The following is a 13,461-nucleotide window of genomic DNA, read 5'->3' on the forward strand; positions in this document are numbered from 1 at the left end:
GAGATGATGACACTCTAAAGACAGTTCCAGCAACAACTACCACCTGTTCCCTGATTCAATATATTGAATATGTGCTGTGGTTGGGTGGTTCTTCCCTCACAGTTGGTCCACCACTCAGCCACAGTCACCCTTGCCCATTCCTGAGCATAGTTCCATCATGACTGCAACTCCAGAGCCTTGTACCAAGATTGCTGCCACTCCAGAGCCTCGTCCCAAGATGGCATGCCATTCCAGAGCCTCGTCCCAAGATGGCATGCCATTCCAGAGCCTCGTCCCAAGATGGCATGCCATTCCAGAGCCTCGTCCCAAGATGGCATGCCATTCCAGAGCCTCGTCCCAAGATGGCATGCCATTCCAGAGCCTCGTCCCAAGATGGCATGCCATTCCAGAGCCTCGTCCCAAGATGGCATGCCATTCCAGAGCCTCGTCCCAAGATGGCATGCCATTCCAGAGCCTCGTCCCAAGATGGCATGCCATTCCAGAGCCTCGTCCCAAGATGGCATGCCATTCCAGAGCCTCGTCCCAAGATGGCATGCCATTCCAGAGCCTCGTCCCAAGATGGCATGCCATTCCAGAGCCTCGTCCCAAGATGGCATGCCATTCCAGAGCCTCGTCCCAAGATGGCATGCCATTCCAGAGCCTCGTCCCAAGATGGCATGCCATTCCAGAGCCTCGTCCCAAGATGGCATGCCATTCCAGAGCCTCGTCCCAAGATGGCATGCCATTCCAGAGCCTCGTCCCAAGATGGCATGCCATTCCAGAGCCTCGTCCCAAGATGGCATGCCATTCCAGAGCCTTGTCCCAAGATGGCATGCCATTCTAGTGTCTCGTCCTGCTATGGCCGCTGAATCTGAGCCCTCAGCCAATATGGCCACCGTACCTGTGCCCTCAGCGAAGATGGTTGCCGCGTCTGAACCCTTTGCTGAAATGGCCGCCACACCTGAACCCTCAGCCACAATAGCAGCCAAATCTGAGCTCTCAGCCAAGACGGTCAACACCATGTCCATGATACCGTCTCCCTTCCTCGTCCAGAGGTGACTCCCTTCCCCGTCCTGAGTCCAGTGATGGCTCCAGCCCCTGACCAGGCTTCCTTGCGTGCTTCTCTTCAGCCACTTAACTGTGACAGTTGTAGCTTGAGGATCTTATCTCAGATATTGCTGGTGCACAACAACTGCAACAATGTTGTACTTTTTCAGATCACCTTACTAATAGACAAGTGAACAAATCTGTATATCTAACTCCCATATTAAACATTAAGGCTGAGACTAACCCTGTGTATATTATGCAAATTAACTGAACAAAACATCACATTATGGTTTTATCTCTTTTCTTTAAGGGGGAGGGGGTAATTTATTTACTTCTTGACTAAATTATGTATGGGGACGTAAAATGCACCCCACCAGACGATTGACAGACAGACATTAAACATTGTTTGCATGATTCATTATGTTTCTAGCATGAATTAGCACATTGCTAGCATGTTTTTAACATGTTGCTAACATGCTTTGTGGTTGTAGCTTTAAAGCTCAAGGAAAAGATACTGTTTAAATTTAGTCTTAAATAGCTTAAATAGTAGAATTAAATAGTAGAATTACTGTCTGGTCAAATATTTATATTGTGTATGGGGATGAAAAACAGTTACATATTCTTGGGCTAGTGTCTAGGACTTTGCTTACAAGATAATACTTTGCTTTGTCAAGCCAACAAAAGTTTAAATGGTATCTTTCTCAAGCCAACAAAAGTTTAAATGGTATCTTTCTCAAGCCAACATAAGTTTAAATGGTAAAGCATTATGTTTGCTTTCTCAGGACAACCTAATAAGTTTAAATAGTATGCCAACATAATCATTGAACTCTCATGCATTTCAGCTCTTATTGGTTCAATCTCTCAGATGATCTTCAGCAAACACAATTTCCCAGTATAACCATCAAATGAAGATGCATCACGTTCCCCTCACGTGCACTTTTCCCTGCCTCTCTTGCATCTTATTACAACTTTCACTGTTAAACTGTTGAAACAAAAAATTACATAATGAATCAGACTTTCTTCCATAATTTTTCATTTATTTACTTCTTGACTTAATTGTTTACATATTTTACTAAGTGTTATCTTGTCAGCGAAGTCCCAGACACTAGCTCAAGAACAATATGTAACCATTTTATGTCCCCATACACAGTATGATCTCTGGTTTTTAAATATTTGACCAGACAGTAGTTCACTGTGTGACTCAAAGATGATTCAATTGTGTGAAAGTGTTTCTGATGAGTCATGAGAGAACAGGTTATTTGATAAACCTACATATACTCTTATAAAAAAAGATTCTATATAGAACCTTAAAGGGCTCTGTCAGGCACTAAATATATAGAACCTTTTAGGGGGTCCCATTATGGGATCATTTTATGGATTTAGTTTTAATTCATTTTGTTTTTAATTACATTTTTATGAATTAAGAAGCTTGTAAAAACTTTATCATTAGAAAAAATAATGGAATATATACAGTCAAACCAAAAATTTCCAGTATGCTCATGCTTTTTATTGGGTGTTGATTGTGTGAGTTTGTTGGATTCCTGGCTGTTTTTGAATTATTTTCATGTCTTAAATACATTTGTGACTGGTTTTGTTGTATTTTGTTTATTCCGTATTGTATCAACTAGCCAGCATGATTTATGGTAATACCACCAATGTTTTTTTTGCACATGCCTGTTTTCATGACCTTTACCGAAACTAAACACCTACACTGGTTTCATATCTTTACAAACACAAAAACGGCACCAACTGGACAGTGGGTGAAGATGTTAGCAGGTAAACTGGATTGAAAACATTGGAACATTTTTCTGTTGTTTTTATTCTGCCAATGTGGTGGTGGTGGTGGTGGTGGTGGTGTTCTTGTTCTTGTTCTTGTTCTTGCTCTTGCTCTTGCTCTTGCTCTTCTTCTTCTTCTTCTTCAGCCCATAGAACCACTAGCGGAAAAGTTATGAAATTTGGCACACTGATAGGGGACAGTCTAAATTGTCACCATAGCAAATTTGGAGTCTCTAACTCAATCCCTCTAGTGCCACCAACTGTCCAAATTTATACTCACATTCATGATAATTAACTTTATAACTTTTAAACTGTATGGGCTAGAAACAAATTAATTTTTTTCTCTGATTCCTTGGCTCACAACAATTCAGTGTCCCTATGACCTCATTTTCCGTCATAAAAATCTTTCCATCATTTTCAATTTTCTGAAAAAAGTTCTTGAATAAGGCAGTTCTGGAATATTTGACAAAGTGCTTGCCAAAATGAATGTGAGGCTCAATGCTTTAGCATATTCTGAACAAACTCTGTGTGTGTTATGACAGCCATGACCTGAGGCTTTCTGCACAGTTTCCTAGTGTTTGGGAGAAGAAAAAAAAACAGTTATTTTTGCTTATAACATCTGAATGGTTTGGCCAAAAATCAAATAAAAAACTAATCTCTTTAGATTCGGTGCAGCATGCTGAGTCAAACAATACTAAATTTTCCCATATTGGCCATTTTGGGCAATGGCTTTTTTGAATTTTGTTGTAAAATGCTATATTTTACGAATGCATTGGCATATCGTTACAAAACTCAATATGAGACAGTATTCAAAAAGTTTCAGGGCAGTGCCACCTAATAAAGTCCATCTGAAGTGAAATTATTCTTTTATGTTAAAAAAATAAAATCCATATTTAACAAGTTATGAAGTTAAATATCTACTTGAGCCTTCTGTATTCAACTTACAGTACCCCCTGTTTGCACTGCACGCGTGTTACGGCTCTGGCGAGGTTTTGTTCCATCCTCTACGCAATGTCAACTCACACCAGAAGCGTTTCAGAAGCAAAGCGGATGGATTCGCGAGGCCACTATAGATTTGCCTGTCCGATGTTGTTTTCATTGATTTTTCATGTTTTTAATGGCTAAATAGTTATATTTTGTCTGGTTTAATTGTTTATTGCTATGACACTTTATTTTGCTGTAGCCTACAGATGAAGTTAATACATTTCAAGTCCAGTTATGGACAAAAGTCCAGTTATGGACAAGAAGGGCAAACAATTTACAAGTCAGTTAAGCTTTTTCCATAAATTGAATAGGGAAGGCATAGGACATGTAGCGTGATCTGTTTGAACTGTGAGAGTTTTACACTTTCTTCGTAAATTGAATATGGAAGGTGGTCTGGTGGAAGCTAGATGTTTTACTTCATTACTTGTTGTACATACAGTTAATTTCTGACAAACTAAAGCTATCCCATTATAATAACAAACAAAAGCTGTAAATATTACAGAATACATTTTATGGCAATAGTCTAAAAAAAGTATATGTTTCAGGTTTCAGATACTTTATAATTGTTCCTGATTTTATCTTATTCTTTTCTTTCTTTTTTTTTTAAATTGTGAACTTTATATCATATAATTAGTATTTTGTGAGATTCCTTATCAGAGTTTCCCTAACATTTGCTATCAACATGGACATTGCTGGTAAGAAAATGACTTGTGTAAGCACATGAAATGAGCAGCATATTAACCTGAATCTCTCATGACTCTTTAACTACAGAGACCTTGTGAAAATGTTTTATAGCACATTTAATAGAAACGAGTGAAGTTCCACAGCCTATATTGTCTCTATTGACATTTATGCTTGAATGCTGGGGTTCCTTTAATGAAACCTGACCCCAGCACACAGTGACTTCTGTTTATGTAATAACCTCGTGGAGTACAGCAGCAGGCAGGGCTAAACTTACTACCCAACACTTTTCCAAGTGTCTCCCTTTGAGATCCACTCAGACGTCTCTCTGCAGTGGACCTTTAATGTCTTTAATGTTAATGCCGGAATGTCTTTCATTCAGATGTAGTCCAATACTTTAACTTCATATAAGCTGCGTTGTGGAAATTAAAGACTTTAGAAATAACAAAAATGGACAGTATCACCACAGTGAGTCAGATGAACGGAGACTCAAAACTGGAGAAAAGTGATGATGCTCACTCAACATCGAGTTCACATGTTGTTTGTGGAGGCTGTCGAAAGAAACTTCGGAGTTTGTTACCAGTGAATTATAAAAAAGAAATTGTAGAGCTGCTAAAACTGGCTGGACCCGTGGTAAGTTTGAATTGATTTATGAAGGTGAATTTGAACTTTGCATATAGTGATGATTTTATTTTACTGTTGATTGACAGTAGAAAAACAGACACCTTTGATTTTGTAGAGAACATGAACACATGAATATGCATCTTTAAAAGAAGTGTTATTTTCTGACAAACTGAAGATATTTCATTGTTTCTTACAGTGTTGACCTATAATTGACCCATTTTATGAAAAAAAAAAAAAAAATCTGGAGTTTGCACCAAAACGTAGTTAAATGCCTCTTAATATGTTTAGCAAAATAGTCTAAAAGAATTTTCAACTTCTCAGTTCTTTAGTCTGCTTTGTTTCAAGCATATTAAACATGACAAATCAAATACAATATTGTAGCTTTAACATTGAAAAAAGTGGAAATGTCTTGTGGCTGTTATCGGATCCTAAAATGTTTCCCCCTTTTTTTTGCAGTTTATTTCTCAGCTGATGATCTTTCTGATCAGCTTCATCAGCACTGTGTTCTGTGGACACTTGGGGAAAACTGAACTGGCCGGTGTGGCTCTGGCTATTGCTGTGAGTTCACAAAATAACTTCATTATTGTGGCGTTCATTAAAACACCCATCGCCTTTATAAATACTTCCTTTTTGCTCACAGGTTATTAATGTGTCCGGCATCTCCATCGGCTCTGGAATGGCGTCTGCATGCGATACACTCATCTCTCAGGTTTGATAGTGAATGTTCAGTAATGTGAGTGTTATTTGTGCTCAGGGTGTCATTTGAATTGAATTGTGTCCTGCAGACGTTTGGGAGTAATAATCTGAAGCGGGTGGGTGTGATACTGCAGAGAGGGATTCTCATCCTCCTGTTGACCTGTTTCCCCTGCTGGGCGCTGCTCATTAACACAGAGCCAATCCTGCTGGCTGTCCGGCAGAGTCCCAGTGTGGCCAGGTCTGACACATTCAACACACATTAAATACCTAAATCTGCTGATAAAATCTGTTTTCAACGTAGTGTGATTGAAGTAAATGATGTAAGAATTGTGAAATAACATGATGTCATATCATTTGAACATATGACAGTCACATGGACCTAAAGTCCTTAGTGTCTGTGGAGTTAACTGCGTGTGATTGTTTCTCTCTCTCTCTCTCAACAGTCTGTCACAGCTCTATGTAAAAATATTCATGCCTGCTCTGCCTGTGAGTGACATATAAAATATGTATTCACAGTAACTATACTATACAGTAAAAAGAACTAATAACTTTTTAAAAATATATATTTTCAGGCTGCCTTTATGTATACTCTACAGGGAAGGTATCTTCAAAATCAGGTAAACCCAAGCAATGTGTCTCCATTATTTTACCTGAGCTTTTTGTTCGTATATAGCATATACAAGGGTCTGTTTTTGTTTGTTTAGGGTATTATTTGGCCTCAGGTCATCACAGGAGCAGCAGGGAACATCCTCAATGCTTTAATAAACTACATCTTCCTTCATCTGCTTGATCTTGGTGTGCCGTAAGAAGCTGTCTGAATTCTGTTATGTCTCTTATGTTGTGTCCCAAATGATAGACTTTGCACTTATACTATGCACACTGTACAATCTACTGTATGAAGTTTATTATACTATTTTGTCATCCAGCTTCAGAGTCTGATAGCTGCAACGTAAGGAAAGCTGCAACAATTGAGTGCATGAAATATCCAACATTCTAAACTTGATTTTTTTTTTAATTAATTAACTTTTTTTTTTTTTTTTTTAGTTAATTAAGTGCATCATCCGGATCAGTCTGAACACACTACTTGCACTAAATGGCGTAAAGTGCATAAGTATGCCAACTGGGACACACCTTTAGTGTGTTGTAATTTTTTTTTTTAAAGAACGCAAGGCTTAAAAATAATTGCAAGGTCAAAATTACTTCATGGAGTCGATTCTTTCTTATTAATAGTGGATCTGCTGCTGCAAACACCATTTCCCAGTATTCCTTGGCTGTGTTTCTCTATGTCTACATCCGCTGGAAGGGCCTGCATAAAGCCACTTGGGATGGTGTGTATATCTGTGCCAATACCAGAACCTTTGGTTTTCAAGAGGGTTACATATGATCTGAGACACAAGGAGATTTTTACAACACAATAACAAAATTACATTAAAAACTTAAAGCTGTCTGCTAAATGTATGTTCACTAAAAGCTAATTTTGTGATCATTGAGAGGATTATTGCATACTAATTTAAATCTGGATATGGATGTATCTTGAATATTTAAACGTTACTATAATTTAATAAATCCTTTTTATTCAACGAATTACACAACTTTTCGTTATTTGATTTTATTTATTGTTTTAGCATTGTATAATTATTTAAAAGATGATTACTTCACTCACAGGAGCATTATATAACAGCCTTATGTCCTGGTTCAAAGCATGCTGTTTTCTTTTTTAATATTTGACCAGAAAGTAGTTTATTATGTGACTCCTTTAGATAGTGTGGAGGAGAGTTCACTGAAATGTTGCTGATGAGTTCATTAGTATATGTATGAAGACATGTGATATAAATGTTGAAACCGTCATATATTTTTTTTTGCTGATCTCCATCTCTGTTTCACATTAGGTTGGTCTCGTGACTGTCTGCAGGAATGGGGTCCATTCATTCGCTTGGCTTTTCCTAGCATGCTCATGCTTTGTGTGGAGTGGTGGACATATGAGATTGGTGGATTCCTGGCAGGTTTGCAAACAATTTGTGTTTTTATGTAATTAAATTTGCTTTGTGGCATGAATATATTTGTGATCTTCATGTATTTTGTCCTTGTAGGGCTCATCAGTGAGGCTGAGCTGGGAGCCCAGTCTGTTGTGTATGAGCTGGCCACTATTGCATATATGGTAGGTTTACAAAGGTTATTCGGTCTGACTTGTAACAAAAACAAAACTCTACACTTGGTTTCAGGATCTTCTCAGATCCAACAGCACCAGCTGTTTGCTGGTCAGTGGGTCAAGACATTAGCATTACATTTATATGAAAAATAAACTGAAATTGGAACCTGTTGACAGAACTGTGGAACCAAAATGTACTACATTTCTGTTATTCTACGTTCAGTACTTGCAGTATCATTTTCCATTAGCAAATAGTATTTTGTTATCCTCTGCATGGGTGGTGAAAACCAAATCACACATTTTAACTAAATACATTAGCCTTTTATTTCCAAATACATTTTCAGTAACTTTATTTTGATGGTCACCTTTAGACATACTGTTGACTATAAGTAACGTTGCAAGATGCAGCTTGCATCTACTAATACTCAACTAATACTCTAATGAGGGTTAATTGACATGTAGGTGAAACTTTACTTACAGTATAGTCAACGGAATGTCTAAATTGGACTATCAAAATAAAGTGTAACAAAATGTTCTAAAACAACTCACTCTAATATATATAGTTGAACAAATACTCAAAATATTAGATCTTGATATTAGTAATCTTGCATATTTGAATGAGGGATGTGCGGGGTCAATTGCTAAGCAACAACAGCCTTAATCCATCCTATAATTGAGATTATTAAATCTAACACCAGAAATAACCAAAATGCATGCAATGTTTTTATAGTAAGTGCAAAAAAAAAAAAAAAAAAAAAAATCATTGCTTTTGAAATGGGGAAGTAGAAGAACCATATCAAAACTAAAACCGCTCGAGCAGCAACAAGTTCTGCTTCTGAACATCTGTGATAAATTATATTTGAATCCTTTGGTTAAAATAGACCAATCAACACAAGTCATTGTTTTCTCTTTGTCATTCAGTTTCCACTGGGATTTGCAGTGGCAGCCAGTGTGAGAGTGGGAAATGCTCTTGGAGCTGGAAACACAGAACAAGCCAAGCTCTCTGCCAAAGTGTCTTTAATCTGTGGATGTATGTGGTCTATTCATCAACATATTTGAAATAAATAAGATAAATAGAAAAAATAGTTTCTAAGAATATTTGAAAACATTATTAATTATAAAAATACCACTTATGACTATGTTTTGTTATTATTGTAAAGTTTAGAATCATTTGGTTTCCCTGGTGTGCTTTTCTAGTACTTGTTTCTTGTGTGGTTGGAACCGTTATTGGAAGTACCAAAAATGTTATTGGATACATATTTACCACAGAAGAGTAAGTACCCACAGAGATCTACTTTTCTAAAAAGCAATATAACATTTTAGATTGGGTATTTGGTATTTACAAAGATTCACTTGTATTCATATGAATGTGAGAAATGCAGTATAGCAGCTCTAGTAAAGAATAAAAATAAAAGAGCTGAATAAATATTTATCGCATTACAATTGCATTTGGGTGCATGTAAACATGGCTGTTGAAAGTTTAAAACCATTAACATCTGATCTGTGTACTGAACTCTCTCACACACAGAGAAATAGTGCTCAGAGTATCAGAGGTCATGATCATGTATAGCTTCTTTCATCTATTTGACGCCACTGCGGTAAGATATTTAATTTCTCTGAGTTTTGATTTTTAACTAAAATCTGCACTAGAAAATAAAAAAGATCAACATTGATCATTTTCCTGTAGGTAATGACTTGAGCATAAATATAATGACATTTTGTGAAGGTTTTTTAAATAATATTTTTAGGGAAAATCAAAACAAAAATATTTTGTATTCCTTTTTTAGCAAAGTAGTCTTGAACAGTTTAAATAAACTGAAAATGATAAGAGTGTGGTGATATTTTGATGTCTGTGAGGTGCTTTCAAATCTTCATCTTCATTTCAGATATTGAGAATGTCTAATAATGTCCTCTAGATAATAGTCAAACTAAAAATTGTTTTTCTGTCTGTAGGGCATTACAAGTGGCATTGTCAGAGGTGCTGGAAAGCAGCTGCTTGGTGCTCTTTGTAATATTGTGGGATATTATTTTGTGGGATTCCCAATTGGAGTGTCACTGATGTTTGCTCTCAGCATGGGCATAATCGGTAAGTGACTTGCAATGCAAACACATGTGGTGAAATGAAAACATTCCCAGCAGCTTTGCTGAAATAACCAAAACATTTTATTCACCCTCTGATGCTCCTCAGCCATTTAAAAAAAAAAAAAAAAAATATATATATATATATATATATATATATATATATATATATATATATATATATATATATATAAAGATTTTTTAAAGAAAACTTTTGTGGCACTTTCTCTGTGAACACACACACACCAAAAAAAAAAAAAACTGGACATGATTCGAAAAGTCTAAGTGGTCTTAAAAATGCTTAAGGGGGGATTAAAAACGGTTTCTGCCAATCTCATGTTAATCTTGAGTACCTATAGAGTAGTAGTGCATCCTTCATATCTCCAAAAAGTCTTTAGTTTAATCATATTTATAAAAGATACATACGCTGTATCGAGTATTTCCGAAAACAGCCGAGTGCCTGGAGGCGTGTCGTTGTGAGCAGAGATAGAGTGACGAGCTATCACGTGTATACGCTGCTTTTGTGTAGAGATTGTCTACAAGCTATCAATGGTCAGCTAAACAACTGTATTTAAACACAAAAAACACCATTGCATTATCCATGGATAACTTTTGAATCACTATAATGAATATAGCGTATGAATGATGAATAATGAATTTATTAATTCACTACGTTTGTGTTGTTTACATTATATGCACATAGGTGCCTATTGCCAATAAAACAGACATTTGAAGCAGTTTTACTCACCACCTGCTGTTCCGACTCATGACCGGGATCATTACCACTGTGACCGCTCCATCTTTCAGTTTCAAACTATCTATAAATCCAGTGTGGAACTGGGCCTTGTTTATGAAACCATAAGCGGAAAACACGAGATATTCTCCATTCATTTTAACCAATAAAAAAGTGATTGTAACTATCGGATTCTATGGTTATTTTAATTACAAATGTCGAGAGCACATGCATTGCGTGAGAACAAAACTATCAGCTCCACTTAACGCTGGGTTCTTTGGGAAGCAATGTTATCTTTCCCTCTAAACAAAAACAAACTTCTTTGGTGGCATTGTTGATTTCGTGCAGTCCCGTAAACCCGAACGCACGTTGATAGGCGTGCTATTGCTCTCTCGCTCTGGTCGACGTGTGCGCGCACGCGCCCTTCCAGGAGAAGCACCCGTACAAGGAATTCCGCCTCCGTTGATGTCACTCAGGCCGATGCTTAAAAAAAAAAAAAAAAAAAAAAATCAGAAAGCTGTGAGGATTTGGATGAGAATTTTTGTAATATAAATACTCCGTCATACGTCCAACTCATGTTTTGAAACTTTGGCCATGTTTAGCATGAGAATCCAACTCTTTAACAGTGTAAATAAGTCAGAATACATGAAATAGCATTATAACCCCCTTTAAAAGTCTCTGCAAACAAAAATACTAAAATAGTGCATTCATTTCATAAAAAAAAAATGTTTGGTCACTTTTGACAATCTATATAGGAGAACAAGTGTGACACAAAACTTAGAAGCACCACTAGAGAGTTAAACTCAAGCGCTCCACTGAACACTCCATCAATCTCCTCACGTCTCTTCTCTCTGTTGTTAGGTCTGTGGATTGGGTTTTTTGGATGTGTCTTCCTACAGTCTTTGTTCTTCATCATCCTCATTTGCAAACTGGACTGGAAAAAAGCGACTCAAGAGGTGGGCCATTTTTCCTCATCCATGTAGTCTATTTGGACTGATGATTACTTGAGTCTGTATCTTCTTCTTTTCAGGCCTTGATCAGAGCTGGTGTACAAGCCCCTGAGACCAAAGATGAATCTTATGCTATGGAAAATAAGGGCTGCACAGAAGGTACATTTTTGTCTATGGTATATTATGACCTTTATGATAAACAAAAAACATGTTTCATTCATCATGGACTTTCTCTTTACGTTGACTGATTATTGTACAGAAGTGCCAGAAGAGTCCCAGCACACTGAAGAAGGCCAGACAGATGCAAACACTGATCTGGAAGGGCTCGGTAAAGGAGAAGGAGGAATAACAGATGCTGGAACAAAGGTCATCGTTGGAGTGGTTTTGACCACCAGACAGCTGGTTGTTCGTCGAGGACTTGCAGTTTTTTTCATGCTGCTTATACTAGCTGGAGGGATTGTGTTAAATGAGGTGCTCACTGGAATTCTCAGATGAGCATATTAAATACAGAGCTTTGTCTGCAATGCAAATTTTTAAAAATCCACCACTGCCTAAGCAACGTTAATAATATTTGAGAGGTAGATGATTGTCTTATTTATTTTTCTATTTATTTTTTAATTTTGAGTTCTGATATCAGTTGTGTTAATTGTATTATACTGGTATTGTGACAGTTTTATTGAATTTCAAGAATAAAATAAGTGACAAGCTGTAACAGTTACTTGACATGTATTTTTTATTTATTGTCAGTACTGAGGTTGTTTCTGTCTCTCACACAATTGCGAGTTTATATTTCAAAATTCAGGACAAAAGTATTGACTTTCTTTTTTTTTTTTTCTAACCACCATTAAAAAAAAAAAAAAAAAAAAACTCTTTGAACGAACATAAAAAAATCATGGAAAGGATTTCCACATGATTAAGTTGCTTTATTTCAGCATTATGTAATTCTGTTATTCCAATTTAATGTCAACTTAATTTATTAAGGTTGATTCAACTTATTTAATATGGTTGGGCACAGCTTGACAAAACAACTGACTAAGGAAGAATCTATGTAAAATAGTTATGTCCAACTTACTCAATTCAATCATGGACAGTGGTTCCACATGATTGAGACAGTAAAGTCCAATAGAATCAACCATGTTAAATTAACTAGAATCAATTGTGTTCATTTAAAATAAAATAAATAAAAATCAATCAATAAATAAATAAATAGTTTTCATATACATTGATTTTTACAATTAATTCTTCTTGTTTCATTTTGTGATTTACATAACTTTTGTGATGTTCTGTGTTAGAAATCTAGATGTGATACTGGATTCACCCTAAATTGCCTTAACCAAAAACATTGTAAAGCCTAAATTGATCAGAAGTCCATTGATGGTAATGGTTTTAAAATCAACATATACTTACTGCTTTTGGGAAATGTAACCCAGAGCATTACCACAGTGATTATTTTCTTATTAAAGTAATTTGAAAGTTTGTTAGCAGGTCCTCAACCCAAGCACAAGTGCAACACTTTACCACAGTGGTAACCCTAAAACTAATAATTAACATTTAAATACTTTTTAACTTTTAAATACCAACATAATAGAACAGTAAACATTAAAGTCTTTCAATTTTCTCATCTTCCTAAAAACTGCTTTAAATAACACTTTATTTCAACATTTACACTCCTAGTTCAGCCCCTTTGCAAAGCATGATGGGAAGTGAAAATCCTGTTTGATTGAGTCCTGGTTAGGTTTACTTGATTGAAACATGTTATTTCA

At 36.4% G+C, this 13,461-nt stretch overlaps 1 protein-coding gene across 1 annotated transcript; it reads left to right on the forward strand.

Moving 5' to 3' along the window:
- The first annotated feature begins 4,635 nt into the window (after positions 1–4,635).
- On the forward strand, positions 4,636–12,401 carry slc47a2.1 (solute carrier family 47 member 2, tandem duplicate 1). The gene is made up of 17 exons (XM_067376550.1): positions 4,636–5,100; positions 5,548–5,649; positions 5,732–5,800; positions 5,877–6,025; positions 6,231–6,273; positions 6,360–6,404; positions 6,492–6,589; positions 7,018–7,115; positions 7,677–7,790; positions 7,878–7,945; positions 8,858–8,966; positions 9,134–9,209; positions 9,465–9,534; positions 9,890–10,022; positions 11,610–11,704; positions 11,779–11,857; positions 11,958–12,401. The coding sequence occupies exons 1-17, from the start codon at positions 4,918–4,920 to the stop codon at positions 12,191–12,193; spliced, it is 1,767 nt and encodes a 588-aa protein (XP_067232651.1). The 5' UTR covers positions 4,636–4,917; the 3' UTR covers positions 12,194–12,401.
- Positions 12,402–13,461: the final 1,060 nt, after the last annotated feature.

Source organism: Chanodichthys erythropterus, chromosome 22 (assembly GCF_024489055.1).
Source record: "Chanodichthys erythropterus isolate Z2021 chromosome 22, ASM2448905v1, whole genome shotgun sequence".
NCBI classification, from domain to species: Eukaryota; Metazoa; Chordata; class Actinopteri; order Cypriniformes; family Xenocyprididae; genus Chanodichthys; species Chanodichthys erythropterus.